The following is an 18,619-nucleotide window of genomic DNA, read 5'->3' on the forward strand; positions in this document are numbered from 1 at the left end:
TATTTCAGAAGACTATGTGACTATGCTTGAGTGATACACTGGGGAACATTCAGTTTCTAACATAGTAGTAATTACAGAAAAATATAAATTTTTAATATTGTATTTGTATTGCTCATTACCAGTGAGATCATGGGCACTATTCAATAAATGCCCATGACATTCATACCACCACTATGGACAACTGCAATAGAAGTGTGAGCTCCGGGACACAAGATACTGGAAAACTGCTTGTATTTACAAAATATCATCATCTGTGCACTTGGAAAATGCCACCTTCACACAGTGTCTGGATCTTCTGCAACCTCCATGTCTATGCCATGCATTTCTAGTAATGATTAATTCATGCAGGATATTATCTCAAGTTTAATGGCAATATAATCCCAAAACGGACGAAGGGCACTGTGGACACTGCATGCAATAGAAGAGATATAAGCTCAGCTGAGTAAGCATCAGCAGAAATATTGTTAACAGGTTTTAGGGAATGATCCTGTGGGCCCTTGATAGCATCTGAGAGGCCATGAGATATTTTGGATTCACAAAATATGGCTGGAGACCTCAGAGCTTGGAATCAGAAACCTCCCACACTCAGTGCACTCTGACCTTGCAGTCAGAACACAGCTGCTCCTGAGACTGGGCAAGCAGTCTTGCAGAGGGAGAAAAAGAGATGTTTCCATGGGCAAGGAGGGAAGACCAGGGTGTGAACTATTCTAATGCCTCTTTAGCTCCTTCCTTTCCCTTTCAAAATGCTTGAGCATGGAGGACAGGGAGGCCCAGATCACTGCAGTTATTCCTCCCACCCTGCACTGGATGACTGCAAGACTCCAAGCTTGGAGGGTTACACACATCGCCATGGGACAATGAGCTTAGGGACTATAGGATTTATGGACCCACTAATTAGTTATCGTTGTTCATAGTTCAGTATTCATGTTGCATAGCAAGGTTCCCACTGACCATTCTGCTTGAGGATGATGTGGTCCAACACATCTGGAAGGCACACAATTGGGAAAGACTACTTTGCAGCATAAGAACAAACGCACACATCAACTACATCCTCCTCAAAGCAGATCTCTGTCAAAGTATCCTGCATTTTGACTGATGGGTCAGGAGACAACCAGCCCCTCAGTGGAATTAAAGTAAATTATACAAAAGAAGCAATCTAATTCCACTAATTTCAATGGGATCTATCTTTGGGGGGACAGGTAATTATATCATGGACCCAGAGGATATTAACAACTACAGACCAGTGGCCAACATTCCCTTTCTGGTGGTTCAAGCAGGTGGTGGTTCCAGGCACTCTTGAATGAAACGAACCATCTGAATCCATTTCAATTTGGTTTCAGAACTGAAACTATCTTGGTCACCCAGTGGGATGACCTTTGCCCAGAGAAAGACAGGGGAAGTGTGTCCCTGTTGGTTCTCCTAGACCTCTCAGCAGCTTTCAATAGCAGTGACCATGGTATACTTCTGGATACGCTGGTTGGGTTGGGAATTGGAGGCACTGCTTTGCAGTGGTTCCACTCCTGCTTGGCAGCTCATTCCAGAGGGTAGTGCTGGGGGATTATGCTCTGTGCCATGGAATTATGTCATGGCGTGCCACAGAAAACTACTGGAAGAAGCTATCTGGAGGTGTGAGCTGAGATGTCATCAGTATGCTGATAACACTCAGCTGTAACTCTCCTTTTTATCTAACCCAGATGAGGCAGTGACTCTTCTGGATCAAGGTCTGGGCTTGTTAATGGATTGAATGAGGATCAATAAACTGAAGCTTAATCCAGATAAGACAGAGTTGGTGATGGGAATCTTCTGTCCAGATGGGTCAAGATTCATAGTTTGGAGGTGCTCCTGAACCCTGGATTATCACTGGAATTTTAGATGGATTTGGTGGCCCAGAGCATCTTTTATCAGCTCAGGCAGGCTGATTTACCAACCACAACCTAACTGGACAGGCAGAACCTAGCAACAGTAATTCACACCCTGGTAACCTCTCATCTGGATTATTGTAATGCTCTCTATGTGGGGCTGCCTTTGAAGATGAACCAGAAACTTCAGTTAGTTCAGAATATGGCAGCGATGCTGCTGATGGGACTGGCCAATACAAACATATAACACCAGTCCTCTATCAACTTCACTGGCTACCAATTGAAATTCAGGCCTAATTCCACATGTTAACATTAATATTTTAAACCCTGAAAGGCTGGAGGCCAGGTTATCTAAAGGAGGACCTCTTCCCATATGAGCCTACCTGGATGTGATCAAACATGAGATGACAAGACTGAACATCGACATATTGGGAATCAGTGAACTAAAATAGTCAGGAATGGGTGAATTTGATTCAGATGACCATCAGGTATACTACTGCAGGCAAACATCCCTCAGAAGAAATGAAGTAGCCATCACAATCAATAAAAAGAGTAAGAAAAGCAGTACTGGGATGCAATCTCCAAAATGACGGAATGATTTCAGTTCAAATCCAAAGCAAAGCATTCAACATCACACTAGTCCAAGTCTATGCCCCAACCACCAATGCCAAAGAAGCTGAAGTTGACCAGTTCTATGAAGATTTATAACACCTGCCCACACCAAAAAATGTTGTCCTTACTATTATGGGGGATTGGAATGCTAAAGTGGGAAGTCAAAAGATAACTGGAATAACAGGCAAGTTTGGCTTTGGAGTACAAAATGAAGCAAGGCAAAGGCTAGCAGAGTATTGTCCAGAGAACACACTGTTCATAGTAAACACTCTTTTCCAACAACCCAAGAGACGACTCTACACATGGACATCACGAGATGGTCAACACAGAAATCAGATTGATTATGTGCTCTGCAGCCAAGAAGAAGCTCTATCCATTCAGTAAAAACTAGAGCAGGAGCTGACTGTGGCTCAGATCATGAGCTTCTTGTTGCAAAATTCAGGTTTAAATCGAAGAAAGTAGGGAAAACCACTAGGCCACTTAGGTATGACCTAAATCATATTCCTTGTGAATATACAGTAGAGGTGACAAATAGATTTAAGGAATTAGATCTGATAGACAGAGTGCCTGAAGAACTATGGATGGAAGTTCACAACATTGTACAGGAAGAAGCAACTAAAACCATCCCAAAGAAAAAAGAAATGCAAGAAACCAAAATGGCTGTCTGAGGAGGCTTTACAAATAGCTGAGGAAGAGAAGGGAAGCAAAAAGCAAGGGAGAAAGGCAAAGATACACCCAACTGAATGCAGAATTGCAGAGAATGGCTAGAAGAGATAAGAAGACCTTTTTAAATGAACAGTGCAAAGAAATAGAAGAAAACAATAGAATGGGAAAGACTAGAGATTTCTTCAAGAAAAATGGAAATATCAAGGGAACCTTTCATGCAAACATGGGCATGAAAAAAGACAAAAATGGCAGACACCTACCAGAAGCAGAAGTGATTAGGAAGAGGTGACAAGAATAACTATACAAGAAAGATCTTAATGTCCCTGATAACCAGGATCTCAAGCCAGACATCCTGGAGTGTGAAGTCAAATGGGCCTTAGAAAGTCTCAGTAACAAGAAAGCTAGTGGAGGAGAAGGTATTCCAGCTGAGCTATTCAAAATCCTAAAAGACAATGCAGTTACAGTGCTACACTCACTATGCCAGCAAATTAATTAATTAACAGCCAGTGGAGCTGAACCTGACCCAGTTGTTCCTGTTCCCTATCAGCCACATCTGCCTTTTTGGGCCAATACGGAAGAGGGAGCTTCAGCTGGCTGGCTGGAGCTGCCTCCTTTCCCATCCTGGCCCAGACAGACAGACATGGATATAGCCAAAGCGAAGAACAGCCAGCTTCAGCTCTTCTTCCCTTTCACTAGGTCCCTGCCTGCCTTTTGGGATGTGAAGTGAAGCAAGCCTGTTCCCATGCCTACCCAAATGGCAGATGGAACCTGCAGAGAACAGCAGTCAGCTTCAGCACCTTCCAGTCTCCAGAGGAATGGAGGCCAAGCCACCTGAGTATTACACTTCCTCCCACAGAAGTGCAGTGCCCATTAGCTTGGGAAAATTACCCCCCCCCCCCCAATGTAGAGGAGAGTCAGGTTGGGAGGGGGAACACTCATTTGCCAGCACCACACACATGCAGTGCTGACAGAATTCACTATCTCCCCAGACTGGCTCATGGGTATGCAGGACACTGATAGGCAGAATTGCCCGCTCTCGGCTGGTACTTCCAGTCTTCCCCCTCCTGTGGTGCTGCAGGGACCCTCATTATGCTCAGTCTGTCACAGTTGCTCTCCCTGCCACTCTGGGCTTAAACTGTCATGTGAACCAGTCCACTATCTCTCAGTCTAACCTGCCTCACAAGAATCACAAAGAGATTTCCAGCATCCTGAAAGACTAAAGAAATTATTATGGCGTAGGTTTAATAAACTGAAACCCACTGGGTGTGAGGATAAAATGGAAGTGGGGAAGCACATGCAGTGCTTTTTGTCACTTGGAGGAAAGGGAGAATCTAAAATATTTTCTCTCAGTATCTTATATTGCACAGTACTGTAGCAGAAGCTTAACAGAACTTCAACATTCTGGATTTCAACCAGATTTATACTGGATCAGTTGCAGTGGTGTCAGTTTCTTCAGATTCCTATGGCTACATCCCTTCCGCAATTGGCCTGCTTGGGAAGCCAGCTATCAAGGGAAACTCCTCAACACCCCCACATCAGATCATCAACTGGAAATAATTTTCAGAGCCCTTATGAATTCAGGAACACTTTCAATTGTTTTGCCCTGGGAATTCTGTTGTTGCGTAATAGCAATTCTTTGATATTTAGCCCAGAATACTGTAACCTCTCTTGTCAATGTTCTAGTTAATTTTGTCTTCCATTTCAGAGCTTGCCTTTTTAAAAGCTTATTTCACTTTACACTGAAGTAAGAGCACGCACTGAGTGCCTTGCTCCAGCCACTTCTGGCTCCCAGTTTGTTGCCTCTTTCCATTGCTAGTTGTCACATATGGATGCTTGCCATTTTAAGGAACACAGGTTACTGGCCGCTGAGAGGAGTAAAGGGAGAATGGCAGTGGCACAAGGGACTTTTGCCACACCAGATGGTGCCATTCCTCCCCATCATAAAATGGTGCTGCTGGGTTTCGACAGCAGAAAAACGTGCCATGGGTTTCAACAACCCTGAACCAAGCCATGGGTTATAGAGGTGGCTTGTTCATGAAAAATCAGCCACTCTGAAGAAGTCCTGGGTGGTCCTCGTGTGAGCACCAGATCAGTGAGTCTGGGGATCCTGATGAATGGGGTGGACTGTGAGAGGGGGAGAACTGGACAGAAGAACCTTCCACAAACGAAGCCTTTCTTGTCGAAGCCTGTTCCTACATCCAAGTCTTGAAAAACAGTTTGCGTGGGAGGTGGGGGGAGATGGAGGAGAGAGGAAGAAATATGTATAGCGAGACACACTCAACGGCACAATCCTAGATGGAAAAAAAGTGTCCAAATTCTCAAAATTCTTGAATGGGGCGTGGGTGGCAGCCAACGGACTCCATTACTCCCAGGCGCACTTGCTCTACAAGGAGGCTCTGTCAGGTAACGGAAAACAAGGCTGGGGCTGCCCATTTTCCTCGGGGAGAAGTTGTACGGTAGAAATAATCTCTCAGCCTACCCCTCCGCCCCATATTTATCCCCGATCCTCCGGGAAGGGTGGCAGGGGAGGGGAAAAGACGGCGGGAGTCAGGCTCGAGGGGGCTCCTTTTCCAGGGATGCCTCGAGCCCAGCCTGAGCGTGGAAAGGGGAGCGCAGAAAGGGAGGGAAACGGCGGCGCGGCGCGGCGCGGCGCGGCTGAACTCACCATCTTGCAGCGTTTGGTGCAGCAGCAGGACCCCGAGCAGGAGCCAGGGCCGCATGGCGGGAGCGCGGGGCAAGACCGTCCGCCGCCGCCGTGGAAAGTTAGCGAGGCACAGACGGCCGGGAGTCTCCCTCCGCCAACCTTTCCGGTGCAAGGCGCGCGAAGCGAGCTCGCGGCTGGAGCAGGACGGGGCGAACGAGCTCCTCGGCGCAATGGGGCTGAAGGGGAAATAGGGCCCTTTCCTTTCCCGCCCTCAGCCCCCCCCCCCCCCCTTCCCCGGTGCTGTCCGTCAGCCGAGCGGCGGCTCATTAAGGACGCTCCACGCGCAGCGCCGCCGATCCCCGGGAAGCGAGCGGCGCACTTCGCGCGCGGGGCGCCCCGTTTTGGCAGCGCGAGCAGGTCAGGATGGGGGACAGCCCACGAACCTATGCAGCCTCCAGCCCGCCTGCCTCACGAGGTGCCGTCCTTATGGGTCAGGATGCTCCCCCCAGCATCCCCACCCACTAGCTCCAACACATCTGGAGGTTGTAGTCTCGGCACATCTGGAGAGCGCCTGGTTGGGGGAAGGGGATCGGTTACCTGCAGCAGCTAGAAGGTTTCTTCTCTTAATTCTGCCTGCAATAAAGTAATTTCATGCGGGGTGTGTGTGTGAAGGAGTTATTAACAACATGTTTTCAAAAAGTTAAGAGAAAATGTAATGAGCATTGCAAAAGGATGGGAGATGGGGTTTATTGATATTTTTCGCAAAAATACATAATCCGAAGAAAGACTGCAAGCATACATACACCTGAAAGGCCCATGGGACTTGTACACGTGTATACATAGGTACTCTGTGTTTCCCATCTAATTTTCTGACTGGACTCCTGTGCTTTATGATCAATTGTGTGATAGGACTCAAAATTGCTGGATACACTCCTTCCTAAGAAATGCTGCTGGAACAGGTTTTTTGCTGGGACAAAATGTCTATGCATGCACACTTCTGGACACTGAATGTGGGGCGTCTTAGTGGAGGATAAGGGATGTGGACAGGCCCCAATCTCATTGCCCCATAACAGTTTTTTTTTAAAGGGACATTCAAATGCATACTCTATGCACATAAATCATGTGATCCATGCACCTAAGCATGCTGTGACATCTCACCTGTGCATTTTACGCATGTATAGATGCATACACTTGCTTTGAGTTATAGTCTTCAACATTTAGAGTTCTATTCCTCAGCCACACAGTGTTAGAAATTTTCCAAAACTGGAAACTTGGCAATGCTGTTTCACAGAAGAGGCATCATGAATGCCAACAAAACTTGATTTGGAGTGAGGGTATTCAATACATTCCTCTTTGCACAGTTCTTGGGGTTTGGAGTGAATGTAATCTCTTAATACTGTTCCCATCACAATCTCTTTATTCATCAGTACCTGTTTCTATTCCCATGTGCATATCTCTACATGAAATGTGAAATATGTAAGCAATACAGAGCCCCTCCCCTCCCCGCAGTTTTTCAGTCATTGAAACTACTGGCAAGAGATGGTTCCCAATCTTCCTCTTCCCTGTCTAGCTTGGGTGGCCAGACTTGCTCAACAGGAGAGCCACATACGGTAAATGTCAGATGTTTCAGAGCCAGAAGCAGGTACCCGCAGGTATCAGTGGAAGGTGGCGAGCAGCAAGGGGCGAGCTGCAAAATAAACCAAAAGAGCCACATCCTGGCCCTCAGTATGGCCACTCCTGTTATACAGGTTGCAAAAATAGCAGAAATCATCACTAGAAACAAAATTATAACCGGGAATGCCTATTGTATTTAAAGCATCACTGTCCCTTAAAAAGCTGGGCAACTTGTGCCCTCTGGAAGTTTTGCTCTACAACTTCCATCATTTCTCACCATCAATTATGCTGGCTAGGCCTGTTGTGTGTTGTGGCCTTCCAGCTGTTTTAGTTTGCAAGTAGCCCACCCCAGCAACTTTTGAGTTTCAGCTTGAAAGACAGTGGTTATGCACTTCATGGGCACCCTTGGTCCTTAGGATACTTTGAAACATTTTCCGTATACATGTAGTCTGTGGAATTATCACCTCCCATTCCTGCACTGACATTGGGCTTTGCAACAAATGAGGCGGGTATTTGTTGAGAAACTAGGCTGTATTTTAGAAGTTCATGATTGAAAACTGAATAGGAAAACAAATGTAGAATTATTCTGAAATTAAAAAAGCTGTCTGAATAGGATGCCTTTAGTAATTCTAAGTGTGTGTAAACATGCTCCCCAAAATAAGAGAATCCAAAACACTTTTTGGACGTGCCCTGGCCTACAGGTGTTTTCTGCAAGTATTGCCATAATCAGACCTCCAGTTCCCACTCTCTTGTCATCACATGCCCTGCAGCCAATGGATCTGCACGCAACACTTCCCCAACTCCTATCTAGGAACTCTCTCTGCTCTTACACTAGATCAGGCCGAAAGACAGCAGATGCAGCCAGCCTTTCCTCTTTCAATGGTCTGACCAGCATATATCCCTAGAACTCCTCCAGTGCGGCTGCTACTGACATTTACAGGGTGAATGTACAGTAAAGGATGAGATCACCGTGACACATATCCAACCAATGCAATAGTAATGTTCTGATCTGGATATTGAGTTACCAAGGCAGAGGATACAGTAATAGGAAGGTCAGTGCAAAAGAGACCACTATGATGGGTGCCAGACCATCCAGTGAGCTACATGACTTGGTACCCATCTTTCTACTCAACAGGAATTACAATACTATTGCAGTTTGTGAATTGAAGCTTTTATTTCAGATGTGCAGTTCATGGGTTATAAAATAGGCTTGTTAATGCACTTCATCCTGTGAAATTTTGCTTGAATAAAATTTTGTATTTACAAAGTGACAAAATGCATGTAAAATTACTATCAAGATCTTTTTGAAAATATAAATAAGTTCCTATAGATTCTTTTTAACCATATTTGATCCTTATGGATATTATGGATCTTCACCACTTTGGGAGATGCAAAATGAAACTGTACTGCATATACAATTTTAAACTTTATTTTAAAAATATACAACAAAGGCAACAAAGTGTTCCAAGCAGCATTTTCTTTTACAGTGAACAGCAGCACTATACATGTCTTCTCAAAGTCTACAGTAGCGATAAAGTAATGACATTTTCTTGTAAAAGTTAAAACACCAAGTATTTCTTTCCTTTGCATATCTAAATGCAACTTTACATTAATAAAAAATCTGATTTTTTTTCTTCATGGTGTATATTAAACATCCTGGCTGAAGCTAAAACAATTTTTCCCTATTTATGTGTGCAGCAAATACATATACATGGTAATAATGACTAAAGTGTGCGTGTATGAGATGTCCCTGGAGCCTTAAGATATGGTGGATTCCCCTCTTCCACAGGTGGAGAAGTCCAGCCTCGGATTTCTCCTCCAGCCAGAATGGAAACTTCAGTGGCAGTTCCTTTCCAATGTTAGAACTTAAACACCAGTAAGGGACAAAGACAGATGTACTGGAAGTGAGCCAGGAGGGTTCACACCTCTCCCAGCCCCTAGACACCCCCACCCAAAACTGGCTGGTGATCTGTGCTTGTGCTGGAATGGCTAAGAACAATTCTTTCCCATTGGCTTCAATTGAAGTGGGCAAAAATAGAATTGAACTTTTGTAGCATTGGGAAGAAAAGTGAAGAAATCGTTTGTTTCTCTAATGTTTAGCTACAGGTTAGTAATAACTGTTGACATGGTAAGAACTCAGGTATTTGGAAACGTTTAATTGGCTTTTGGCTATATATTGAAACAAAGGTATTCCCCATTCAAAGTTTAAAGGGTGGACTTGGGCAGTCCACTATTCTTCACTGGAAGGGAAAAACAATTGCTAATAAGAAAGCCTTCTCAAAGAGCTGCAACAGCCTCATCTAGTGCACAGGCTGCCCCATTCATTCCACTGGAAAAAAGCAGATCTGCAGGTCTCCGAGACTGGGATGGGTAATTCTGTTCTTCTGTGTTCATACTGAAACTTTCAGAATTTGTTAACATTTACCTGCCACGTGATCAAAACAGACATACACAGAATTAAGTAATAATCCAATGCGCCTGTGGATACTGAAAATGGTGTATTAATTTTAGCATTAAAAAATCTTTATTAGATGATTATCATCAAATGTATAGCTTGCTCTTTTCCCTCTTGCAAGGAGAACCAGAGGCAGCTTCTATGGTCCTGCCTCCATTCCATTTTTGTCCTCCCAACAACCCTGGTTAGTAGCTTAGGTTGAGTCAATGCTGGCCCAGTGAGTTTCATGACCAAGTGGAGACTATAATACAGATCTACTGATTCCCAGTCCAATGCTAACCACTTTCACCACGTTAACTCACACTGGTTACCCATATTCCCATTATGTTTTTCACTGTGTTCTCAAGAAAAGTATTAAAACACACATACTAGGATTCCTTTCCTTGGACAGGAGCAGCCCATTTGTCACTGGGGAAAAGAGTACTTTCCAGGGAAAGTGGTTGAATCCTCTGTAGGTGGAGCTCCTTACCCAGTGCAACTTTTATTTTGAGCATTATAGAAGCCACCTATTGTGATGGACCTATTTTGGGATTTAGAACCATGGATCTAGAACCTTTTAACACTCAAAATTGAAGTTGTCCTGAATGACAAATCACACTGACATTGCCCTTCTCTCCTAGTTTTTTCTGTTCATGGAAAGAAATGTTTGCATCCAACACATTACGTATATCTTTTTAAACCCTCTTTTGAAATGTTTTTCCAAGTTTCTGATCTGCCTCATGTAAAGCTTGCATAAAGTAACCTATACTTTCAAAGTGCCTACTAAAATAAAATGAGACAAGAACTAAAAGAATGTAGTAAAATTAAGTATGAAAACGGTTTCACTTTTTCTGGTGGAAGAATTTGTATTTTTTAAAATTCATACGGTAGTAATTTTTTTCAGCTTATAATGCAGAGCTATGCTGATGTAAAAATGTTACTTCTTGGTGTACCCTTCACTACCCACTGCAAAAAACTTCTGTTCAGGTCCCCAGTAAGCACTGGGAAGGAAAGATAATCCATGTGACCATAAATACAGCTCTTGCATAGCTAACAGTCACAGTGGCAGTTCCAGCATGTTTGGGTTAATTTTGGATTAATCTAATTTAACTGAGAGGTTTCAAATTCACATGAAGTAAAACAATCCGGGATCCCTCAGTTGTTATTTTAAAATGAATGCATGAACGCACACCTCACTGCCACCATGAGCTGGCCAGAGCATAAAGCAGAGGCATTCTTGTTTCTTCACACTTGCTTCCCTCTGATTAGGGAAATGTTTGGCTACCTTTCAGTCCAGTTTCCTGTGGGAGCATCCCCTCAAGTTGAATATTTCTTTAAATTACTTCTAGAAACCAAAGAACAAGGGCTGCCTTTCATGTTAATGCTTTTTTCTAAGACACAGTTACATATGTCCATTTTTACAGTAATAAGCTAAACTGGATCCAGAGGCTTTTTGTATATAGAGAACACTTTCCACATGTTTTCCAAAGCCACGACTACACTTGTGAGCAACACTGTATTCAAAATGCCAAATTAGGAGATCCGGAAGTTATTTGGCTTTTAAGCCAGTGTCAACAGTGCCAATTCCTTTCCACATGTGAAGAACATCCAGTATAGTGTGAAGATGCTCACAATCCAAATTATTCTTTTGCTTCAGATTTATGGTTATTTCACTCAGATAAGGTGAATAACACCTCTCTTCATTAAGTTTTCATTGTTTATAATATTTACTACTCATAAACTTTTAACAGTACACACAATCCAATGCTTTTAAAAGATTAATTATAAACTTAATCTTTTTCAGTCACTAAAAAGCACCATTCCTCCCTTATTTTTCTCTTCTCTTAATGTTACACTCTTTTCAGTTATTTCAATAACTTTTTCCCCAATACAAAAATCCTTTAGGCAGTTCTCAAATGAGTGAGTCTATAGCACTGCAAAAAAAGCAACTGATCACAGGAATATAATTCAGACTCTGCTGTAATACTATTTACATACTGTTAGCCGTCAAGATATTCTATCTTAACAAAATTTCTCACACAAGCATCTGATTTCATAATTATGTAAATGTTTCTTTTCAGCCATTTACACAAGCTTATTCATAAAAAGCAAAGTGTCTGGGAATTATGGGAGTTGCAATGTAATACATCTGGAGCATGCCAGTTTGGGGGAAACTGCCTTAAAATCCTGGAAGTCCTTCTTCCCTTTAGACATGTCTTTTTTAACCCCATAGTTGGAATCAAAAGCTTGAAAAAGTTACAGCTCACAAAGCAAAAGACATCAGACAAACTGCATTTTTGTAATTCAGTATTCCTGCAGGGGAGAGAGCTCCCTCTATCCTTACATTCTCTTCATCTAAGAGGAAGAAGGAAAACAGTGATGTAGGCAGTTCTGCTTCCTTTTTGCTCTATTTACCTCAAGCACTTTCACATATGCTGTCTTACAAACAAGCTAAGCAGGTGAACCGGACTCAAAATGTATTTGCTATGTCTCTGCAAAATGGTGTACCCTAAATGCAACTTATTAATTAGCTACAGTGCCTATCGATATGACTATACAGAACAACATGCAACCAAAAAGTGACTGTTTGCTCTGAATTAAGCATTTAAATAGACCTCAAAATTTATATGTAAAATACTACCTCAAAATAGGGAAACATCCATCATCCTCAAAACATTGTCTTTCAAAACTTACTTGGATCAGGTATTTGTTTTTCCACATACCTCCTACAAACTCCCCCCCCACACACACACACGTTAAGATGGAAACACATTGCATGGAAAAATAAAGTCTGTTCATAATTTATTTAGAACTTATTAGAACAGCTATGGCAATATCCAAACCACTGAAGGGCACAGTACTTCCAGCAAAGTAAGAGAACCCTCAGTGTCTGTGTATGGAAACAATAAACTATAGTTTATTTTGATGAAAACAAGCCATAGAAAGACATAGATCTCCCACAGCTGCAAGTGGGCGATCAGACTATCTGCAAGCAAGTTATCCAGACTTTAGTATTATGTCTGAACACTAAATTATGTATTGAACAATGGTCTGTTTAAACAAGCCAGCTTCAACACAGAGATCAAATTTGCCATGTAACTATAGTTAAGATGATCCACAGTTTTTTAGATTTGGACAAAAACAAAAGCAAAAGCTGCCAAATTCCTTGCCCCTGGGCTTCATGACATCCTAAAATAGGGGTGGAGAACCTTTTTCAGCCTGAGGACAAGTTTCACCTCAGAGAGGTTCTCAAGGGCTGCATTTCAGTGGTGCGCGGGATGGAGCTGGGTCAAAATATCAAATATTTTGGTGGTTTGAAGTCAAATATTTTGGCCCAAAGCCTCACTACCAGTAATTAAGCCTTAAGAGAGGCATTTCAACCTTACAGAATGGGGAAAGTCTGCACAAAAGCCAGGCAATCACCAAATAGCAGGTGATGGGGTCAAGGGAACAATCCTGAGGAGCCAGACTGGTATGCTTGGAAGGCTATCTTTAACCCCTGGGCTTAAGGTTCTACAGCCCTGTCCTAGGAGTTTCGTTTTCCTTAGCTGCAGAATACTATGAACACGTTTGTTTCACCAGAGTCTAATCTATCAAAAGTAAAGTATGCATACGTTCACACGAGTTCGTATTACTGCTGTAAAGGAACAGTAGTAGCTATTGACAAACTCAGAATATTCATTCTTTCAGCAATATCAAGCAGTCATTCAGCAGAAATAAATACATTCAGTAGGTGAACTTATTATTAAACTTTCTTGCCAGTTAGTAGCAACGGCCTAAGTTTTCAATTTTCACTGACGAGGAAGGTGAATTTGGAAAAGGATTATTATAAAGATACTTTCAAAACAGATTCTGACTGAAGGATATCCATGTTAGTAATGACAAGCATTGCTTCTGAATATAATTAGCAAGGTTTTGAAAGGTTATTAATGTTTTGTATTAGTTGCACATAAAATGTGGAGCAAGATGTAACATATACCGTTATTTTATAGGTATGCATAACATGGCATTGCTAAAACATGCCAAATTCCCTACCTACCCACCTGCAGTTTTAAAATATTTTTTCAAGAATTAACATTTCTATGACAGCAGAAGGGCTGACAACATCTAGTCACCTGCTTATATAACACTGCTATCACAATTTTAAAACACAGAAACAAAAGCCACATCTCTCTAGTAAACCACGTCAAACCGCTCTAGATACTCTAAGGAATTAGTTCTAGGTTGTCTTGTCAATTAAAGTTGTAGGATGCTGCCAAGCATGTTTCCAACATTGTTAGCATGACAGCTCAATGGAAATCTTCTTCCCCTCCACTTTCTTGGTAGTTTCACATCAGGTAACCACCACCTGAGAATATCTCCTTTGGATGATATATCTAGCAGTCACTCTAGATCATCTTTCATGGTTCTAGTAGATGATATCACAAAGCGCAAGTAGGTGTAGGTGAATCTTTTGGGAGTAAATGTTGGACCATTTTGCTCTCCCAAGCAACTACATTCCATTACAGTTCACTGCTTGAACGACATACATAGCATGGGATTCAGCCACCTTCAACATTCACTTGTCCTTTCGTGCGTAATAAACTGAGCACTTTCACTTGCATTTTCTTGTTCATTTGCAATTCCCACATGGTTTTTTTCTGGAGTTTCACTTTTTTCTGAGCAACTGTTTTCATCATCATCTTCTTCTTCCCTAGGATGACCTTCCACACTGTTTCGGATTCCATAGGCAAAGTAAATAAGCAAGCCTTTCAAAAGAAGAGAAAGCATTTTTTTTCCCAGACCTGGAATATATTCTACAATATTACTAAGCCTCTACCTAAGATTACCAGAGTAGAGTCAACTTTGAATTTGCTCAGTCTTGCTTCCAGTCAGAGGTTTCTTCCCTGCTCCCTCTATACTGAGTGTCTATTCCAGTATTATTTAACATGTACAAACAATCTTCCTCAGGTAAACTCACAGCATCATCCATGAGTCTATTCCCTTCTGCCACCCATTTTGTACTCAGAACAGACCTGTGAGGTGTGTTAGGCTGAGAGATGGTGATTGGCCCAAGACAGTCAAGTGAACTTCATGGCAGAACAGGCATTTGAAACTAGGCTTACTCAGTCATTGCTCAACAGGACAAAAAGGAGCTTGAAGGCTTTGTCCAGGTATTTGTATTTCCTGTATTTCCAAGCTTTCTATTTCCTCTTATCAAGACTGTTTGCCTGGAAAACTGTAGCACTGAAGGAGCCAGAAACAGACTAAATCCTGACCTATTGTGTCAGAGAAGGAAAGTTTGGCCCTGCAACTCCCATCAGCTCTAGTCAGCATGACAATGATGAGGGATGATGGAATTGTGGGCCAAAAGGTTGCCTAGCCCAGAACTCATGTAAGAATTGCAAAGATACTGCTTCTTTTACTGATTTACATATTACCTGGGCAATTGCAATTGCCATAGGATTTTGTAGCACCCTAAATTTGTAAGACTGCATTTATCAGCTTGTGCTATGTCAACAGTAAGTAGTCTCTCTTTCCACCTCAGGAAACTATCACAAGACAGAAATGAATGTGTGATGAATGGATGCAACCAGGCACAGCAACATTTCTTATGGTAGAAAACCTCGTATGTAAAAATGTCCTTGAATGTTTTACGAGAATAAAGCCCATGACAGCTACCACTCCAGGAACACCTACCAAGTGCCATCCAGATGCTAAATCGGATCCAGGTCTCTCTACTTAGCTGTACCATCAAGTAAATATTCACTAAGATACTCAGAGATGGCAACAACGGCAAGAGTGGAACCTGGAGACAAATATTTCACAATTCAGTATATTTGCCAAGTATTCAGCACATTATACTTTTTCATGCATTTTTAAAAGGAAATAATCATGTATCAATATAAAAGTTCAATGGGAAAATCCTACTTTATACAATTCTAATGAATATAATCCCAATCTGCTCCATATTTTAACTGCAATAATTGAATAATAAATTAATAATAATAAATTAATTCAACTTGTTGCTAGAATACCTCATTTCAACTATAGTTTTTCTGCAGGTAACGTTGGGGCTTCTAGATGGGATGCATGCTCTCCTTCAGCATCATTCCACAGAGGACTACCTCTAGCCCATCCTAGGCCTCAACAGCCAATCAATGTAGGAGTTACGATTGTTCTGGCAATCCTTCATATCGGGTTTAATTACTAATATCTACATACATATGCTTAGGAAAATGCAATAGTATTACAGATCCATTATGTTTTATTTTAAAAGAATTCTGCTTTTAATTTTGGATGCACGCATACACCAACACAATCCTTGTAAAACTAAACTTCTACATAGTGGAAATTTCAGAAGGAACCACCATTTTAGTTTGCACCAGCAAGTTAAATCTGCATTTCAGCACCATACAAACTAATAGGCAGATTGTTCTGTAAGTTCTCACAAGCAATAACTTATTTATTAATTGGCTATAAAATATGTTGGTAAGTAAGTGGCTGGTCATGGTTCTTCATTTATACATTTATATTTTTTCCATACAAACTACAGGGAGTGGTAGTTCCATTTTTCATATCCCCCACTTCCCAGCTAGGATACACATTCTGTACAAAGCACAGACATTCGGCAGTCAGTTCCCTTCACTCTGCCCCACTCTGCTCCCTGCACCTTACCATAAATGCCACTTTCTGTTCACTCTGTGGTTGCCTCCAGATGACAAGTATGACACTGATAAACAGTAATGAAAGAACTCCAAGGAGACAGAGACTCCAAAGTTCCAAATTGGCAATAAAATGAATCCCATAGGTGGTCAGTATGCTTAAGCCACAAACCAGGAAAGCTTAGTGGAAATTATAGAAGGAAACAGGGAAGAGATAGAATTTGTCAATATTTCAAGATCTCAAATATTTGCATAATATCTGAATTGTGCAACTGTGACAGATATTTTCAAAAAAGGTTTTTAAAGACTCCAAACACTTCATTTCAAAGTAAATTATCAGAACAAAATTAGATTATTTGCAGTCACTCCAATATTACTCCCAGAACATGGGCCCTTCTACAATTTATTGTCATTACACTGAATTTATATTCTGTGATTTTTTTTTTTTTTTGTGAGGAACCCAAAGTGTCTTACATTGTTGCTTGATAGTCTCACTACAACAACCCTGTGAGGTGGGTTAGGCTGACCCAGTGAGCTGTATGGCTGAGTGCAGACAAAAACCTGGATTTTCTACATTTGCAGTCCAATACTCTGACCACCACACAACACTTCCTCTCATTAAGGACAAATTTAATATTTTGTTTTGTTTACTTGTCCCATGTATTCAGAGACTTTGACTTACCCAAAAGACCCACAAGAAAATTCACCATGTTGGAAGACTGTTCAGTTGGCAAACTTGATGGGTTAATCAGCGTTTGTAGGCTAAAACTGTGCCCGGGTATCATACTAATTTGAGATTCTCTTTCGGGTCCTGCAAGAGCCTCTTTTTCAGCTGAATATTTTGGCTGCTCATAGTCTGAATTGGGTTGGTACCTATATGCATACACACACACAAAACACACAAATGGTGTTTATATAAAACCAGGCTGAAAGAAAATGGAAGTCCACATACATTCCAGAATAATTCAAGGTGTTAGTGATGACCTATAAAGCCCTAAACGGCTTGGGTCCTGGTTAACTGAAGGAGCGCTTACATCCTTATATGCCCAGCCGCCCCCTGAGATCGGCGGGAGAGGCCCTTCTCCGGGAGCCCTCCATGGAAGAAGTTAGGAGGGTGGTTATTCGGAGGAGGGCTTTCTCAGCGGTGGCGCCTAAGTTATGGAATGCGCTCCCCAGAGAGGTCCGCCTGGTGCCGTCGTTATTTGTTTTTCGGCGCCAGGCAAAGACCTTTTTATTTAAGCAGTATTTTAAATGTTAATATTATTGAATTTTATTTGGCCAGGGCGGCTTGTTTTATATTGTATGTTTTATATTATATATTTGTATTTTAATGTATATATTTTAAAATGTTATTTTAATTTATTGTTGTAAGCCACCCCGAGGCTTCGGCAAATGGGGCGGCATAAAAATGTTTTAATAAATAAATAAATAAATAAAAAATATTTTTTTTACAAAGCTCTTCAGAGCTCATCTATGAACAGACAAAATCCATTTGATATGTGACATTCCTTCACCATTTATTTAAGCAACAGTATTTAATCCAAATCAAACAGCCACTGCCACAGATGTACATGTTTTTCTCAATCAAATTCTGTATTTAAATGGTATTTTTTACTATATACCAATAATTTTTGTGGCAAAAAACCCTCAAGAAAGCCTCTTGAGGGCAAGAAACCCTCTCTCTCTCTCTCTCTCTCTCTCTCTCTCTCTCTCTCTCTCTCTCTCACGCACACACACACACACACACACACACACACACACACACACACTACAGGTCACTGTCCTACAAATTACTGATTGATGCAAAACTGGAACTCACCTAAGAATGAGAACACAAGCAGCTACCAGTGAGTATGCGAGAAGTGTACCAATAGACATCATGTCTACTAAGGCTTTTAGGTCAAACAGAAAAGCCATTACAGCTAGAAGAATGAAACATAATTTGTATTAAAGTGTTGTATGGCTATTTCCTACCACCATATCCTGAAATGCTCAGTATTTGGCCTTGGAGCATGGGAAAATGTCCATTTAATTCAAGGCATCAGCCTATAAATTATGAAAATAATAAATCGTGTGCTTTATGGACGATGTAAAATACAACAGTATTATATGGCGTTTTTGATTTAAATATTTCATTCTCGCAAAC

The 18,619-nt window shown here is 41.6% G+C and overlaps 2 protein-coding genes across 9 annotated transcripts in view; both read right to left on the reverse strand.

The window, feature by feature from the left end:
- The window catches only part of PDGFRL (platelet derived growth factor receptor like), a 29,685-nt gene extending 23,648 nt beyond the window's left edge, over positions 1 to 6,037 (reverse strand). Inside the window, exon 1 of the mRNA XM_044455804.1 lies at positions 5,803 to 6,037. Coding sequence (XP_044311739.1) covers positions 5,803 to 5,857 — 55 coding nt within the window. The 5' untranslated portion in view covers positions 5,858 to 6,037. The remainder of the gene's footprint in view (positions 1 to 5,802) is intronic.
- Positions 1 to 18,619, reverse strand: part of SLC7A2 (solute carrier family 7 member 2) — a 66,545-nt gene that overhangs the window by 1,620 nt on the left and 46,306 nt on the right. For 5 of the 8 annotated variants that reach the window (XM_044455796.1, XM_044455803.1, XM_044455802.1 and 2 more), the window contains 5 exons: positions 18,293 to 18,395; positions 17,156 to 17,346; positions 16,487 to 16,653; positions 15,509 to 15,617; positions 8,809 to 14,577 (listed from right to left, as the gene is read on the reverse strand). In XM_044455796.1, the coding sequence (XP_044311731.1) occupies positions 14,381 to 14,577; positions 15,509 to 15,617; positions 16,487 to 16,653; positions 17,156 to 17,346; positions 18,293 to 18,395 (767 nt within the window). In that variant the 3' untranslated portion in view covers positions 8,809 to 14,380. The other 3 variants (XM_044455797.1, XM_044455799.1, XM_044455801.1) reach the window with 3 other exon arrangements.

The sequence above is a fragment of the Varanus komodoensis genome, unplaced genomic scaffold (assembly GCF_004798865.1).
Source record: "Varanus komodoensis strain SLA01 unplaced genomic scaffold, ASM479886v1 scaffold8, whole genome shotgun sequence".
In the NCBI taxonomy this organism is placed as follows: Eukaryota; Metazoa; Chordata; class Lepidosauria; order Squamata; family Varanidae; genus Varanus; species Varanus komodoensis.